The 17198-nt window shown below is 65.0% G+C and overlaps 2 protein-coding genes across 2 annotated transcripts in view; both read right to left on the bottom strand.

Annotated features, from left to right (window-relative positions):
- The window catches only part of LOC106899644 (tripeptidyl-peptidase 1-like), a gene marked incomplete at its 3' end in the record, with an annotated part of 3660 nt that extends 2690 nt beyond the window's left edge, over nucleotides 1-970 (bottom strand). Inside the window, exon 1 of the mRNA XM_014961531.1 lies at nucleotides 901-970. Coding sequence (XP_014817017.1) covers nucleotides 901-970 — 70 coding nt within the window. The remainder of the gene's footprint in view (nucleotides 1-900) is intronic.
- A 3185-nt stretch (nucleotides 971-4155) lies between these two features.
- Nucleotides 4156-17198, bottom strand: part of DCHS1 (dachsous cadherin-related 1) — an 88343-nt gene continuing 75300 nt past the window's right edge. Inside the window, exons 15-21 of the mRNA XM_014961538.1 lie at nucleotides 17035-17148; nucleotides 13391-13602; nucleotides 13073-13227; nucleotides 11771-11901; nucleotides 10998-11284; nucleotides 9473-9611; nucleotides 4156-9237 (exon numbers count right to left, since the gene is read on the bottom strand). Coding sequence (XP_014817024.1) covers nucleotides 6623-9237; nucleotides 9473-9611; nucleotides 10998-11284; nucleotides 11771-11901; nucleotides 13073-13227; nucleotides 13391-13602; nucleotides 17035-17148 — 3653 coding nt within the window. The 3' untranslated portion in view covers nucleotides 4156-6622. The remainder of the gene's footprint in view (nucleotides 9238-9472; nucleotides 9612-10997; nucleotides 11285-11770; nucleotides 11902-13072; nucleotides 13228-13390; nucleotides 13603-17034; nucleotides 17149-17198) is intronic.

Here is a 17198-nt window from a genome sequence, read left to right as displayed (position 1 = left end):
CTGTCAGTCAGGAGTGGGGGGCACCGGGGGGCTCGGGGGACAGCGAACACGTGGGCCGTGAGGTGGGGCTGGGCCGGGGGGCAGGAGCCGTGGCCCCGCCGAGCAGCCCCCGGTCCAGCTGGCACGGGCACCGGCGGCCACTTGGCCGTCAGCGCGGGGCTCCGGCTCCCGGCTCCCCGCATCCTTCTCTGGGCTGTTCGTCCCACGCCGGGCGCTCTCCCCGCGTCACGGAAGCGGTTTGATGGTCCCTGCAGATCCCGGGGCGGTGGGAGGTTGGAGCCGTTTGTGCTGTTGCTGAGGGAGCCGTGGCCGTGGTGCCTCTGACGCCGTGGGGCTGTTCTGACCCCCCACCCCCCCGCCCCAGCCCCCTTTGGCTCCGCTCGCCCTGTCCTTGTCCCAGCCCGGTCCCACGGCTCCAGCACTTCCCGGTGTCTTTCCTGCTTCTGCCGAGCCGCGTCCAAGGCAGGAAGAGACGGACAATGGGAAAACCACCTGCCTGGCCCCCGCAGCCCTGTCCCCCCCACCGCAGCCCTGTCCCCCCCACCGCAGCCGCTCTGGGGCCGTCCGAGGCAGCAGCTCCGGGGAGAGGAGTCTCTCCGGCCACGGTGGCAGCACGAGGCATCACTGAAGAAGTGGCTGATGCCGTGGTTGATCCCAGGAAGGTGAAGCCCTTTCCTCAGAAGGGCCAGTGCTGTCCCAGTCCCCTGTTCTCCCTCCCACAGCTCTCCCAGCTCAGCAGCGGAGGTGCCATGTGCCCGGGGCATGTGCCTCCTGCAGCCCCTTAGCCCTGTGCCCCTTGGGTGAGGGGGGGCAGCCGGGACACCCACTGGGGCTTGTCAAGCATCCTGCCTGCTCACAGAACACTGTTGGCACCTCATGGGTGGTGGGACCTCAGCCCACCTTCCTCCCGCTCGCCCAAGCCCCTCTCTGCCCTCCAAGGTCCCTGCCACCTCAAGGTCATGAGGAACATCGAGGAACCCGCTGCTCTGTCCCCATTCCCTGCGGGATGCCAGTGCCCGGGAGCTCTGCGGGGGCTGCCTGTGGCGGGAGCGTCCCTGCGGAGCCCCGGGGCACCCCTGGCAATGGGAACCACGAGTGGAGCATCCATCCAACCTGTGCAGTTCCCAGCTGGTGGCCAGCCCCAAGCTGTGCAGTTGCACCCCACAGGGCTGGGGGGTGAGCGGGGGACCTGCAGGGGCAGGACAGTGGCCAGGGAACACGGGGGAAAGGGCTGGGGATGGTGGGTGCAGGGCAGCCAGTGGGGGCCAGGGGACACAGGGCCCAGAGCAGCAGAGAAGGTGTGGAGGGAGCACTCAGGCCCCCAGACCCCGTCCCCCTGGCCTCGCTGCTGGGAAGAGCTTTGGCTGTGCCACAGGAAAGGTCCTGAGCCAGGCAGAGGTAGCCACGTGCCGGGGCTGGGAGTCGCCTGGTGGTGCCAAAGCACGGAGCTTCCCAGGACCCTGTGAGGAAACAAAGTCTGGGATGAGGGGGAGCTGAGAGAGTTGGGGGGTTCAGCCTGGAGAACAGAAGGCTGTGGGGAGACCTTAGAGCCCCTTCCAGTCCCTCAAGGAAGGGGGGTGCTCCAGGAAAGCTGGGGAGGGACTCTGGATCAGGGAGGGGAGCCCTAGGAGGAGGGGGAAGGGTTTGACCCTGAAAGAGGGGAGATGGAGCTGAGATGTGGGGAAGAACTTGTTTGGTGTGAGGGTGGTGAGAGCCTGGCCCAAGTTGCCCAGAGAAGCTGTGGCTGCCCCATCCCTGGAGGGGTTCAAGGCCAGGTTGGAGGGGGCTTGGAGCAACCTGCCCTCCCGCCCAGGGCGGGGGGTGGTACTGGGGGGGCTATAAGGTCCCTTCCCACCCGAATCCTGCTGTGATTCTGTGGTGTGCAGGGGGGCGGATGGCCCGAGGGCAGCAGGACGAGGAGCTGCAGGGCAGAGCATGGTCCCTGCACCCAGGGCACCTCTGGATGTTCCTGCTCTGCTGCTCTGCGCTCCCAGCTGTGCAGCCCGTCCCATGTCCCCCCTCTCCCAGCACCCGTGGGGTGGTCCATGTCCCCGTTCCCGCTCCCCAGCCTGCGTGGCACTGGCCCAGCAGCCGCAGCTGCAGCCGGAGGAACTCGGGGCCGGGCGCTGGGCAGCCTCTGCTGCCGGGAGCTGCAGCCCACCCGGCTGTCCAGCTGGCCACAGCTTTGGGCAGGGCTGTAAGTGGGATGAGATTTGCAGGAGATTATTTCCTGGATCTGTCTGGCCAGCAAAGATTAGATTGCCCCAACAGAGCTAATTACTCTAACAAGCATCTGCTGCGGGTCTGACCTCCTGCTCCGCAGCATCGGGGGACAAGAGCCCGAGCATCCAGCAAGGCAGCTGCTGTGTCCGGCCGGAGCTCTGCTCCTCTGCTGTTCCTGCAGCCGGAGGCCGGCGCGGCCGCTCCTGGGGCAGTCGGGGTTACCCGAGGCCGTGCCGGGGGGAACAGTAACAGCAAGGTCCTTCCTGCTGGCCCAGGCCCCCCGTGTTGTGGCCACAGAGCAGTGAGGTGCCCGGCGTGCCCTGGCAGCGCTGTCACTGCTGGTCAGGGAGCTGGAAGGTGTTGGGTGGTGACAGAAGAGTCCTGCACAGCCTGCCCTGTCGTGTTCTTAAACTCAATTTCTAACAGTTTTCCTGGGTCAGGAGGACTCTATTCCATGTGCGTGTGAGCAGGGTCGGATCCCAGCCCAGGGATCACAGGGCCAGTGTGCCCACAGGGCCAGCAGCCGCAGAGGGTGAGTGTAGGTGTGTGAGTGCGTGTGCCAGGGCTGGCACATCCAGCCCAGCTGAGGCAGTGGCCTGGGAGGGAAGGGAGTCTGTGCATCTGTGTGTGTGTGTCAGGACCACAGGGGAAGGCTGCCAGAGGCACCGGGGGAGCCCAAGCCAAGCGCCAGACAGAGGGGTTTGGAGATCAGCTGAGAACCGCTCATGTGCCTCCGTCTGCGCGTTACACAATGGGGGTGAGGAGAGCCAGAGGGAAGCTGCTGGGTAGACTGGTTTTCTAAGCCCAGTTACTGCAGGGATCCACAGCCTGTGTCTCTGCGTGCACTGGTGTCGGTAATGGGGGGGTCCTCAGCAGCTGGAGAGGGGCTGTGGCATCAGGGACTGATATGTCCAGGTGTCAGCAACTGGGGAGACTGGGAATCCAGGGGCACCTCCTGGGCAGATGGTGTCTGAGCCCCGCGACGGGGGAGCTCCACGTTGTACTCGTGTGTTCCTGCCAACAGACCTCCCTCAGCCAGCCAGGGGAGCAGGACGGGCTGGTCGGTGCATCCAGCTGTGGGGACACGCGTTGGTGTGTCTGGTACCCCCATGTTTGTGTGTGTCCCTCAGGAAAACCTGCTCAGCCTCACCACGGGTTAGAGCTGGGGCCCTGGCACTGCGGCAGCCTCCTGTGCTGGGTTTGGCAGCCTCTCATAGAATCCCAGAATTGTAGGGGTGGGCAGGGACCTCTGGAGACCCCCCAGTCCAACCCCCTGCCAGAGCAGGGTCACCCAGAGCAGATTGGACAAGAACGTGTCCAGGTGGGGTTTGAATGTCTCCAGAGAAGGAGGCTCCACACCCTCTCCGGGCAGCCTCTGCCGGGGCTCTGTCAGCTGCACAGGAAAGTTTTCCTTATTTTCTGCATCCCAGTTTGTGCCCGTTGCTCCTTGTCCCGTCCCTGGGCACCACTGAGAAGAGTCTGGCCCCATCCTCTTGCCCCCCACCCTTTAGCTCTTGCTCAGCATCCATGAGGTCCCCTCTCAGTCTGCTCTTCTCCAGCTGAACAGCCCCAGGTCCCTCAGCCTTTCCTCAGCAGAGAGATGCTCCAGTCCCTCATCATCCTCGCAGCCTCTGCTGTCCCCTCTCCAGCAGCTCCCTGTCCTTCTGGAACTGGGGAGCCCAGAACTGGTCCCAGTGCTCCAGATGTGGCCTCCAGCTGGTCCCAGCTCTCCCACCCCAGGAGCAGCCCAGGTCCGAGCCCAGGGCACAGGTCCAGCCTGGCTCACTGTGGGTCACGGCATGTTGCTGGTAGCCAAAGGCACCTGCTGTGCCCCTGCATGCCCAGGTCTGTCCCCCGCCTGCCAGCCTCCTGGTCCTTGTCCCCAGGGCCAGCAGTGCCTGAGCCTGGAGCAGCAGTGAGGGTGCCCGTCTCTGTACAAACAAGTGTGGTTTATTAAGGCATTTCTTTGAGAAGTTGGCACTTGGGTCCAGGCTGTGCTGGAGGGGCCCAGCGAGGGGCCCACGAGCAGCGCCCAATACATGCAGCTCAGCGAGACACGATACAAAAGGTACAAACAAAGTAGAAAACAGGAATTGTAGTACAATGTGTAAAAATAAATAACTGGAGGCTGGGCTCCCGGCTGGGCTCAGCGGCCGTGGCTGTGTCCCCCCAGACCCAGCGGGGCTGCCGTGTGTCTGACCCTTCCCTGTGCTGGGGTGGGGGACACCCACCCCTGTCCCCCTGTCCCAAACGTGCAGGGGGGGAGTGGGGCTGCTGGCCCCCCAGCAGGGCTCAGGGGGCACAGGGCACCCTCAGCGAGCCCCCCCCCAGTCCCAGGAGCAGGACAGGCCAGGAGAGCAAGGACGAGGGGTGCCCGCCCCGAGAGCCTCCATGGCTGTCCCTGTGCCACATGAGGCAGAGCCCACCCTCCCCTCCTGGGGCCACCTTGGGCACACCGTGGCTCCCAGGCAGCGCAGCGCGGCCCTGCAGCCCTCTCGGTGCCACCATCGCTGCTGCAGACCCCTGTCCTGTGCCCAGGGCAGCTCCCAGGGCTGCCGGCACCAGGAACCCCCTGCCACGTGCGTGGTGGGGATCGGGGCGCAGCACCGTGCCCGCGGCGTGGGGACACCCCGGGCATCGCACCGAGGGGAGGTTCATGGCTGAGGCAATGACAGAGATGGGGCCGCAGTCACAGATGGTTCTTGGCGGGAAATGGGGAGGGAGTGGGCAAAAGTGACGGGTTTTGGCTGCTGTGATAAACGCTTGGGGCTGGGGGTGCAGCCGTGGTGGTGACGTGCTTTGGGGTGAGGTGACAGAGTGGGTCCAGCACAGTGTGATGGGAAGGAAACACCCCCAGACCCCGCTCTGGGGTGGCTGGGTGTCCTCCCTGACACCAAAACATGCTCACACCCGGGCTGTGTATGTGGGGGTGCTCCGGTGCTCCCCGTGCCCTGCTCCTGGCCCCCCCGCACCCGTGTCCGTGTGTGGGTCACAGTGACCGTGAGCGCACAGGGCCGTGGCAGCAGTCCCCAGGACTGTGCTCCCAGGACCACCCTGAGCAGCCTGGGGCTGTGGGGCGAGCGCTGAGGGGGAACTGGCCACCAGCTGGGGGGCCGGCTGGGAGTGGTGCTGGAGCGAGGATGGGGACCAGCCCCATTGAAGCGTGGCTCCATCCCATGCTCACAATGTGGCACGAAGGAGTGGTGCGGAGCAGCCCCTGCATGGGGTCCTGGCACCCACCCACACTTTGGAGGTGGCCCTGGTGGCCTGTGGCACTGCAGGGCACGGGGGAGGCCAGCTGCCCGGTGTCCCTCCCTGTGGCTGTAAGATGACATGCAGGCTGCCACCTCGCCAGCTTCGGGCCATGGGGCGTTTTGGGACACCCCTCCCGCGTGCTCCCCTGCAGCCGCAGGCTGGCCACCGGGCCTGGGGCAGGGGGAGCGGGGGGAGGTCACTGGCTGCTGTCGCTGAGTGGCCACCTCGCTGCCTTTCCCAGCGCTGGCCACCTTGGGGCCAGCGCTGCTGCAGCTCTGGCCACTGCTTCTGCAGCCCCGCCGCACACCCTGCCCGGTCCCTGCCCGTGCCCATGGCCCGTGCCCCGGCCGGCCCGCAGCCCCCAGGAGCAGCTTCTCCAGGGAGGGGGCTCCCACGTGGCGCAGGGCACCCCCTTCCCCAGGAACAGGGCTCTCCTGCAGCTGCGGGGAGGAGAGCCCTTAGAAGGGTCCCACAGGTGGGAGGCGCAAGGGCTTGACAGACCCCAAAGGACCCCCTTGGCCCCCACCAGCAGAAAGCGGGCACTGCCTTCTCCTCCCACTCCAGCTTGGCCGGGGATGGGTCTCCCCTCACTACTGGGAAGCGGGTTCAGCCATCCCCGTCCCCGCGGGCAGCCGTGGCTGTGCCCACGGAGCAGCACATCCCTGCCCTGGGAGCGCTCCCCCCCAGCGCCCTCAGCTCCCGCGGGGAAGGGGCTGTGGGGGGGCTCAGTGTCCTGCTGCACCCAGGCTGCCGCGAGCCTCGGGCCAGTGGCCGGGGAAGGGCAGGGTCTGTGGTACCCCCGCCCGGCAGGGCAGGGAGCCTCTCTCCGAGCACAGAGTACCGTGAAGCACCGTCACGCCGGGCACCGACGGGAGACACCAGGAACAGCACGAGGAGCCGTGGCCCCGGGGAGCCGGCACCGGGATCCGCAGTCCACAGGGCACCAGAACCAGCATCTGCCAGGCCACAGGGAGTGACAGAGCCAACGGCCCCGCAGGACATAGGGACCCCAGCCCCTGGGGGGCCGGGCCAGGCAGGGCACCGGGAGAGCAGGATTAGCACCGACACAGAACAGCCCTGGGCCTGCCCCACGGCTCCTGCCCCATGGCCGCGGGGTGGGGCGGGGGAGTCCACGGGCCCAGGTTTAAATCCTGAGCTCGGCCTCCTCGGGGGGCTCCAGCGAGTGCTCAGCACTGATGGCGGAGGCGGAAGGCCCCTGTGAGATGCCAAAGGGCGAGACCACGGGGGAGCGGGCGGCCAGCGGGGACAGCGAGGGGGAGAAGCTGGGCGACATGGCGGAGGACGAGATGGAGCCCTCGTGGCTGATGGGCGAGCGGCGCAGGGAGGACGGGTGCGGGAAGGTCCTGCCCGGCGGCGGCTTGGGGGGCACGGACTTGGCGCCCGGGTGGGCCACGGAGGTGATGAGGGGCGGGGGATCGATGCGGGGCTTGGGCTCTGCCTTAGGCTTGGTCGGGAAGGGCTTGCGCAGGGAGCTCTCATCCTTGAGGCGGGCGATCTCTGTGAAGACGCTGGCCAGTGGCTGGAACTGGGGGCACCAGTTCAGCAGGTAATCCCAGTTGTAGCTGCCACGGAGCTCCTCGTCGCTGGCCACGATGGCGGTGAGTGAGCCCTCCACGGAGGGCTTGCCGTCCTCCGGGAAGGCGTAGTCCTGGGGCTGGGAGGAGACGCTGAGGCCGCAGCGCACGCCGAGGAAGGCGCTGCCACCTCCATCCTCGCGGTAGAGCTGCGGGGGCGGCCCCGGCAGCAGCAGCCCCGAGCCCTTCTTGCTCTTGAACCACTGGGAGCTCTCCAGGGCGGCCGGCTCGCAGGAGATGTCGGAGAGCTGGTCGGCGTCCTGCTGGATGCCGGAGTCGGGGCCGCGGGCGGAGATGTGCTCCTGCATGGAGGCCGTGATGCTGGCCACGCGTGGGTACTCGTTGATCATCCGGATCTCGTCATCCTCGGCGGCTTCGGCGGAGCCCCGGCCGCTGGAGTGCGAGGGGTCCAGCGAGCCTCCCCGCGTGTAGGGCCCCGCCGGCTCGCCCCCGTACCCCGGCAGGGCCTGGTGGTAAATGTGCTCGCCCCCGGCCAGCGCCGGCTCCTCGCGGCCCAGCTTCTGCAGGGAGCCACTTGGCACCCGGCCCAGCGCCCCGTCCCCCTCTGGCTTCTCGCGGCCCCGCCGGTGCCGGGAGCGCACCAGGGCCAGCACGATGGCCACAGCGGCCAGCACCACCACCACCCCCAGCGAGGCGGCCACGGCCACCAGCAGCAGGTTGAGGTCGGGGGCCAGCCCAAAGGAGGTGTGGGTGACGTCGACGATGACCTGCGCCGAGGCCGAGCGGGAGGCGGGCAGGGGGCTGCGCGCCTGCACCTCCAGGCTCATCTCGCGCGGCTCCCTCTTGGCGCGGCCGGCCCCGGCCTGCGGTTGGCTGTCCACTCGCAGGTAGATGGTGCCCGTGGTCTGGTTGATGGCAAAGTACGGCGAGGGCTTCGCCAGGGAGTACAGCACCACGCCGTCAGCCCCCTCATCCTCGTCTGTCGCCAGCACCCGCCCGATGCTCTGCCCTTTGCGGGCGCCCTCGGGGACCTCGAAGTTGAAGGAGGGGCTCAGGAAGATGGGATCATATTCGTCCTCCCCTGTCACCAGCACCCGCACGGTCACCGTGGCAGAGGCGTTGCCGGCATCAGTGGCCCTGACGAGGAGCTGGAAGGCTTTGGCTCGTTCGTAGTCAAAGGTAAGCCGGGAGCGCAGCTCCCCAGAGCTGCTGTTGATGGCGAAGGCGTCCCGTCCCTCCGCTATGCCGGGCTCCCCCACCGGCTGCTCCAGCACCATGTACTGCAGCTCCCCAAAGACCCCGGTGTCCGCATCGATGGCACGCAGCGTGGTGACCAGCGTGCCAGGAGGCAGGTTCTCCCGCATGCTGGCGCTCAGCACCTCCACCGGGAAGTACGGCTTGTTATCGTTGACGTCCTTCACCTCGATGGCTACTGGCACCAGCGCAAAGTGGCCGCCTGGCACATCCATGGCCTGCACCACGAGTGCGTGCAGCGCCTGGGCCTCCCGGTCCAGGGGCCGTGCCAGGCACAGGGCACCCGTGCTCTCGTGGAGCTGGAAGAGCCCCTGCTGGTCTCCCGAGCTGATGCTGTAGTGAACGTGGCCGCGGGGGCCCGAGTCGGCATCATGGGCCACCACGCGCAGCAGCTCGGTGCCAGGGGGCGCGCTCTCGCTCACGGCGGTGCGGTACTCGGCGCGGGCGAACACCGGCGGGTTGTCGTTGACGTCCTGCACGGTGATGAGCACAGGCACCGTGGCGCTGCGCTGCGGCAGGCCCCGGTCGGAGGCCGCCACGGTGAGATTGTAGACAGGGATGGCCTCGAAGTCCAAGTGCTCCACGAGCACCAAAGCACCCTGCGTGCGGAGGTGCCCCCCAGCCCAGGCCACCCGGCTCTCCACCTGGAAGGCGTTGCCGCTGTTGCCACTGACGATGGTGTAGTCGAAGCCTGCGTTCTCCCGGGAGAGGTCGGCGTCGCCCGCCTCCAGCGTCAGCACGGTGGTCCCCGGGCGCAGGTCCTCAGGGACGCTGGCATTGTAGCGTGGGACGTGGAAGCTGGGGCTGTGGTCGTTCACATCCAGCACCTGGAGCTGCACCGTGGCCCAGGAGGAGAGGCTGGGGGAGCCACGGTCACGAGCCTCCACCACCAGGTCCAGGGTGGGCTGGCTGGCATCGAACTCCACCCGCCGGGTGGTGAAGAGGGTCCCTGTGAGGGCACAAACCAGGATCAGCATGGGGACCAGGAGGGAGCCGGGAAGGGCGTCAGGGTTATTGGCAGGAGGAACAGGCGTCCGGGACACCGGTGGGAGCACTTGGTGGCCACCCCCCACAGTGACCTGGTAAGGGGCTGAAGCTGGGGGCACCTCCCTCTGCAGGCACTGCCAGAGCAGTGAGAGACCCCCCCACAGCTGGACCCCCCCACAGCAGCCAGCCCCACGCACCATTGCTGGGGTCGATGGCGACACCAGGGCTGGGGACGGCCAGGTGGAAGGTGACATCCCCGTTGCTGCCTGAGTCTGGGTCGGTCGCGCTCACGGTGAGGATGATGCTGCCTGCAGGGGTGTGCTCCGGCAACGTCGCCTGGAAGGGGAGGAAGCCCCAGTCAGCACCTGGTCCCCCTTGTGGTGCCTGCTCCCCCTTGTCCAGGGCCAGCAGGGCAGGGAAAGGTCTGGGGCTGGCCAGGGCAGCGATAGCCAAGGTGGCCCATCTCAGGGCTGACCGGGTCCTGCCCCAGGGCCATGGCTGGGACACTGAGGGGCTTGTCCCACGTTCACAGCACTGAGCCTTTCTAGTGTGACTCCCGACCAGCTTCAGCATCCAGTTCCTGATCCTTTCCTCTACTTTGCCCTGCTATTCTGAAGAACTCTTTAACAGCTGGTATTTTCTCCACAAAAGGCATTTTACACAAATGAAAACAGCTCTTGTCTTTTTGATGAGCCAAACAGCATGTACAAACAGACAGCCCCGTTGGTCTCTGCTCTCACAATCTCCAAGTGCTTCTGTGGCTTCCCAGCTTCTTGCATCTGCTCCGGAGACGCAGGACATTGTGTGAGTCAGCTCCCACCCAGTGATCTGCCCACAGGGCCCCAGCCCAGCTCCTGCCATAAACACTTGTCCAAGTTCTGACCCATCTCCCACCATTTCTGGCCGTCCCCCTATTCCCACCTACTCCCCATCCCGGCTGTGCCCGGCTGTGCGAGACAGTGACTGCCCCTCCCAGCGCTACGGGCCTGCTCACAGCCTCCCCTCCGCGCCACAGCATCCCCGGCAGTGTGGCCAGCGGGGGGAAGATTTTGACCCCCCCCAGTGCTGCCTCCAGCTCTGGGACCACCAACATCAGGAGCAGTTGGAGCGGGGCCAGAGGAGGCCACAGAGATGCTGGGAGGGCTGGAGCCCCTCTGCTGGGAGGGGGGGCTGAGAGAGTTGGGGGGGTTCAGCCTGGAGAAGAGAAGGCTGCGGGGAGACCTTCCAGCCCCTTCCAGTCCCTAAAGGGGGGGGCTCCAGGAAAGCTGGGGAGGGACTCTGGATGAGGGAGGGGAGCCCTAGGAGGAGGGGGAAGGGTTGGACCCTGAAAGAGGGGAGATGGAGCTGAGCTGTGGGGAAGAACTTGTTTGGTGTGAGGGTGGTGAGAGCCTGGCCCAGGTTGCCCCGAGAAGCTGTGGCTGCCCCATCCCTGGAGGGGTTCAAGGGCAGGTTGGAGGGGGCTTGGAGCAACCTGCTCTGGTGGGAGGTGTCCCTGCCCAGGGCAGGGGATGGCACTGGGGGGGCTTTAAGGTCCCTTCCCACCCAAACCATCCCATGATTCTATGATGCGGATGGAGCCCATGGAGAGAGGGGCCAGGTCGGGCTCAGGCCCATCCACTCAGGGGTCTCTGTGCCTCCTAATACTGGGGGAGCCAGGCAGGAACAGCAGAGGGGCTCGTGCAGGACATCCTGCTCTGCCCATCACCCCTGTGCCCACGGTACCTGATAGAAGCCCTGGCTGAACGTCGGCGCATTGTCGTTCACATCTTCCACCACGACAGTGAGGTTGGCCTCGGTCTCGTGGCGGCTGTCGGAGGCGCGCAGGGTGAGGGTGTAGTGGCTGCGCTGCTCGTAGTCCAGCGGCCCCGTCAGGGCGATGCGCCCCCCGTATCGCAGCACACTGAAGGTGCCCACGGCGTCACCATCCAGCGTCAGGGCGTAGGAGAGCACAGGCCCCGAGTCCACATCGTTGCCAGTCAGCTGGGCGATCTGGGTGCCCAGCAACGTGTCTGTGGAGAGGCCAGGCGTGAGCAAGCAGCCCCGTCTCCCTGGAGAAGACCTGGCTCAGCTGGTGGGAAACCAGCTCAGCCCAGAGCCCGAGCACCAGGTACAAGGGGGAGACGCTTGGGGTGAGGGGGAAGGTCTTGGGGGGTTGGCAGGGCAGGGCGAGGCAGGCACAGGGGCGGAGGACAGAGAGCAGGCAGGGCAGGAGTGTCCATCCAGAGTCCCCGTGGTGCAGCAGGACCAGGGATGAGATGGGAATTGAGCTGGTTCCCTCAGGACACAGCTCAGCACAGGGGCCATACAGCCCCCAGCCCGTCACAAACCCAGTGCCAAAGAACTCGGGGGGCTCAGCCAGCGGGCCAGCATGAGCCAGCCCTTGGCAAGGAACGGACAGGCCTCTCTGGGGGCTTCTCCCCAACCCCCAGGTGCCCACGGCGCCTCAGCGCTTGCCGTGGGTGATGCATCCCCTCCTGGGGCTGCGCTGCACTTACTCTCTGGGACCCGCACCTCCCAGGGGAAGGGGATGGTGGGGCTGTTGTCGTTGACGTCCATCACCACCACGGTCAGTGTGGCAGAGCCCACCAGCGGCGGAGTCCCTCTGTCCATCGCCGTTACCACCAAGCTGTGGGTGAGCAGAAGGTCAGAGACGTGTGGCCACAGGGGTGGGGGAGCGACGCACGCGTGCGCTGCGACTGGAGCATGTCAGGGGGTACTCTGTGTGTGTCTGTGGCTGGAGTGTGTGCACAGGCCAGCAGAGCTGTGCACAGCGGGGGATACCTGCAGAGTACCTGGAGTGCAGGTGTGGGGCAGGGGCTGCATGTGCCCCCAGGGCATGGTGGGGCGGGGATGAGGGGTGCACACCTGAGCTGTGAGTCTGGGGGGTCTGTGTCCAGCGCCTGGGACTTGGGAGCGGGCAGCGACTGAGGGAACACACGCGTCTGGAGCTCGTGGTGGGCAGGGGGTTGGTGCACAGCCCTGGCACAAGAGCGGTGTGTGGGGCTGGGGGCTTTTGGAAGGGGAGGAGTGGGTGCACCCACGGCTTTTTCAGTCTGGAATGCATGTGGGAGATGAAGCAGGCAGAGCACGTTGTAGGGTGCAGGGGGATGGGTGTTTGGAGAAGCCCTCGGCCTCGCCATGCCTGGGAGGAGGGGAGAGGTGTGCAGCCCTAGGAGCAGGCAGACGGGCAGAGAGCAGCCTGGGGAGCAGCAGAGGTTGTTCCTCGCATCTGACCCACGCACGTGTGAAGGGCAGGGGAAGACTTAAATTTACTGTGTGTGGTGTTTGCCATTATCTTATGTGTGGCTCGACCGACTGGCCCATGTCTGGAGCGTGTGCCCGTGGTGAGGGGCGCGGAGGACCCGGGCTGGGGGCAGGGGGACTCACAGGAGGGTTCGGGCAGGGCATTAGCCCCTGCAGCGCGTGTGGGAGGGCAGAGGACACAGCGCACGGGAGCGGGATTAATCCATGTGCTCTGGATTAAGAGGGCAGGAAAGGGAACGGATACAGGCACTGCAGAGTCCACCACCCCCCTCACAATCTTCTCAGATCTGCAGAGACTGGGCTGAGCAGGGACGGCCTCACCGCAGGGCCATCTGTCGGGCCTTCCATACCATTCGCTCCCCATGTAAACACTAAGCCTAAATTCCTGCTGTTTGGCACAAACATCTTGCAGACGGGGCTGAGACAGCTTTGGGTGGCACCAAGTAGCAGAGTAACCTCTGCAGCCCTGGGGACGCTGCTCCACAGCTTGTCCCCCTCGTCTCTGCCGCACACGTCAGTGCGGCTTCACTCACCGGGTCTGGGACCAGATCTCCCTGTCCAGGATGGCAGCAGTGGTGATGGTGCCCGTCTGCGGATCGATGTGGTACAAGCCTGTCATCGGCAGGGACTGGTTGATGGCGTACGTCACCTGCCCGTTCGCTCCCTGATCCAGATCGTCTGCCAGGACCTGTGAAGCCACAGGAGAGCATCAGCAGTGCAGTTGTGGAGCCCTGCAAACCATGGTCCCCCAAGGCCAGACCAAGTGCCTTGGTGCCCATGGCACAGTCCCCCACCCCGGCACAGAGGCAGCCCAGGGGCCCCGACGTCCCCGTTTGTGTCCCCAGCGATACCTGGATGACCGGTGAGTCGTAGCTCTGAGACTCCCAGATGAAGGCCACGTAGTTCTGCAGCTGGAAGCGTGGCAAGTTGTCGTTCACATCTTGCAGGTTGAGGTTTATGGCCATGAAGCCGAAGGAAGCTGCTGTCTCTGCCTGGACCACCAGGCGCAGCCGGGGACTGGCCTCGAAGTCCAGGCTGCTGGAGTCCTGGACGGAGATGGCACCTGCAGAACGGGGTGGGTGACCAGGGGTGAGGGACACACCAGCACGTCCAACCCTCACCTTCCCTTGCGTTCCCTTGCTCTCAGCCCACCCCTCTGCCCACCCGTCCCTTCTCAAACAGACAGAACACACACACTGAGCTCTTCTGAGCCCCCTCCAAACTGAAGACCTTCTCACAGGTCCCACTGACCTGTCCTGGGTGACACATCCTGCACCTTGCCAGGACAGGCAGCTTCTGCTTACACCAGAGCAGGGAACAGCCCTCCCACCATGGAGACACCATCCGACCTACGTCCGCTTGACAAAGAACCGTTCCATGGCAGGCCCCACACCGCACACAGGCTCATCCAGCCCCGAGCCAGTCACCGCACCGCGGCTATTAGTCCAGGGCAAATCCTCAGCAGATGCTGCAGGAGCTGCTGGCGGCTCTCCTGCTGAGGACAGACATCCATTCTTACCCCCCAAGCCACTCACCAGGGCTGTCGTAGCCACAGGGCGTTCCTCTCCCACCCAAGAATGCAGAGGGCACCCAAAAGGACTTTCTGAAGTGACTGGCAGTGCTCCTCCAGGCACTACTCAGCCGTCAGGAGGAGGAGCTGTGCTCAGGGCCCGAATTCCTGCCCTGGGCATCCCTCTCTCTCCCTGCAGCCTGTTCCAGCACCTACAGGCAGCCACAGGCAAACTGGTGGGGCCGTGGGGATGGAGTGTGGAGCACCTAGAGCAGCTCTGTGGCCAGGACAAGCTCAGCTTCTGTGTGAGAGCTCTGCCACCAGCTCTGCATCGTGATCATGAGTTCCTGGAGGGGCCTGGAGCATCTCCCATATGAGGAGACGCTGAGGGACTTGGGTGCTTGTAGTCTGGAGAAGACTGAGGGGGGATCTGATCAATGCTTCTACGTACTTAAAGGGTGGGTGTCAGGAGGATGGGGCTGGTCTTTTTTCAGTGGTGCCCAGGGACAGGACAAGAGGAAAAATGGGCACATACTTGAACATAAGAAGTTCCATCTCAACATGAGGAGGAACTTCTTTATTGTGAGGGTGGCAGAGCCCTGGCAGAGGCTGCCCAGGGAGGTGGTGGAGTCTCCTTCTCTGGAGACATTCAAACCCACCTGGACACATTCCTGTGAGACCTGCTCTGGGGGGACCTGCTTTGGCCAGGGGTTGGACTAGATGATCTCCAGAGGTGCCTTCCAACCCCTTGTGATTCTGTCATTCCAGCGCACACAGCTGACACCAGATGTGTCCTCACTCCCTGCAGCCCTGGGCTGGCAGCTGGCCGGGCTCTGGGTCCCCTCTGGCACCCAGGGAGAACACAAGGAGAGCCACCAGCAGCAGTCCCCCTTCCGAAGCGTGGCTCCTGCCCAGGACAGCAGCAGTGGAGCCTGAGGAGCCACAGCGGGGCTGAGGATGCTCCTGTGACGTTCCCCTGCCCTGCTCTCGCCCACAGCAGGCATTGGAGTCCACTCTCCCATGCAAAGCCCCTGCTCAGCTGCTGTGGCCATCACCCCTGCTCCTCCCTGCAGAGCAGACGGGCCTCAGGATGGCTGAGGACAGCCAAGGACTGTCCTTGCAGCAGCCCATTGTCACGGCAGAGCCGAAGGACACGGCCCCATGTAACGCTGCCTGGCAGCTGGCACCGGGCAGGAGGGCAGCGCTGTGCCAGCCCCCGGGATCCTTTGCTGTGGTGCTCCAGCCCTGGAGAAAGCAGGGCAGTGTCCCACAGAAATGCAAATGGGACTCAAGGAGGGACATGTTTTAAGGGAAAAAGCCTGTATTCTGGGCACTTTGCCCAAGGGAAAAGTTTCCTCATCGAAATGAAGTGGCATCGTCACAGCAACCAAGGTGTGACTGAAGTGCAGCCAGGACATCTCCGAGAGCCATGGGGACACACAGCAGGAGCAGAGACAAGTTGAGGGACACGAAGGGACAGCGATCATGTGGAGATCTGCGGTTCTGTGGTGACACCAGGCCTTGCTGCAGCACAGCACGGCAACTGGCCACGCAACCAGTGTCACAGCCACGCAGATGGGTGTTGCAGCCATACAGACTGGTGTCACAGCCATGCAGACCAGTGTCACAGCCACGCAGACGGGTGTCACAGCCACACAGATGGGTGTTGCAGCCATACAGACTGGTGTCACAGCCACGCAGACCAGTGTCACAGCCAGGCAGGGTGCAGCAGAGCCCAGCAGGGCAGGGAGAGGGGACCTCTCTGCAGGACTGACCTCGCAGATCTTGGCTCCCACAGCAGGGAGCACGGTCCCTGTTTGGGGTCAGGCTGCAGACGGGGCTGGGAAGGTGAGCGGGGAGAAGGGCTGTGTGGGGTCTGTTCTGGCCACGGCTCTGGCAGCCCCACAGGGACCTGGGAAGAACCTGGGTTTGCTTTCAGCCCCGGGATGTAATGACAGCCATGTAGGCTGCGACTGAGAGACCCGGGTACGGGAAGGAGCACGGTGACTGCTGGCTCAGAGACCCAGGTGCTGGCTCAATGCAGGCAGCATTGGCCAGGGGATGTGTGGGGACAGCAGGCTGTCACGGGCACTGGGATTTCAGATGGGTACTGGTGCACGGCTGAGCACTTCCCGCCATGCCATGGGCAACCCGCAGTGGCCAGTACTTAATCGCGCTGCAAATGGCCACAAGGACCTGGACAGTGGCCATGGGCTTCAGAGAGTACAAGCACAGTGTCAGAAACATCTGTCAGCATGGGATCCTGTCACAAAGCCAACTGTCCAGCAGGCACAAAAGCATGGGGTTTTAACAAGAAGCTCCAGCTTGATGTCTGTGCTACGAGGATTTACCTTCTCATATCATAGAATCACGGAATGGTTTGGGTGGGAAGGGACCTTATAGCCCCCCCAGTCCCAACCCCTGCCCTGGGCAGGGACACCTCCCACCACACCAGGTTGCTCCAAGCCCCCTCCAACCTGGCCTTGAACCCCTCCAGGGATGGGGCAGCCACAGCTTCTCTGGCCAACCTGGGCCAGGCTCTCACCACCCTCCCACCAAACAAGTTCTTCCCCACATCTCAGCTCCGTCTCCCCTCTTTCAGGGTCAAACCCTTCCCCCTCCTCCTAGGGCTCCCCTCCCTCACCAAGAGTCCCTCCCCAGCTTTCCTGGAGCCCCCCACTTCAGGGACTGGAAGGGGCTCCAAGGTCTCCCCGGAGCCTTCTCTTCTCCAGGCTGAACCCCCCCAACTCTCTCAGCCCCCCCTCGCAGCAGAGGGGCTCCAGCCCTCCCAGCATCTCCGAGGCCTCCTCCAGCCCTGCTCCAACAGCTCCATCTCCTGTGGCCCCAGAGCTGAATGCAGCCCAGATTGTGGGGGGCTTTCTGGGACGCTGGGGGGGCTCTGAGCCTTGTGACAGCAGAGCAGGCACTGGCAGAGCACTGGTGCCCCCCCAATCGCTGCTTCTCTGGGTGGTCTGGGTGCCGTACCTGAACTGGGCTGGATGAGGAAGGCATTCTTCTCGTTGCCGCTGACGATGCTGTAGGTGATGCGCCCTGAAGAGCCCCCCGTGTGTGTAGCCTGGATGTTCGCCACAGCAGTGCCTAGGAGAGAGTGGAGGGTGTGAAGGGGCGGCAGAGTGTCGGGGGGGGGG

Source organism: Calidris pugnax, unplaced genomic scaffold (genome assembly GCF_001431845.1).
Source record: "Calidris pugnax isolate Ruff unplaced genomic scaffold, ASM143184v1 scaffold607, whole genome shotgun sequence".
Lineage (NCBI taxonomy): Eukaryota > Metazoa > Chordata > Aves > Charadriiformes > Scolopacidae > Calidris > Calidris pugnax.
This window is presented reverse-complemented; position numbering and strand designations above follow the sequence as displayed.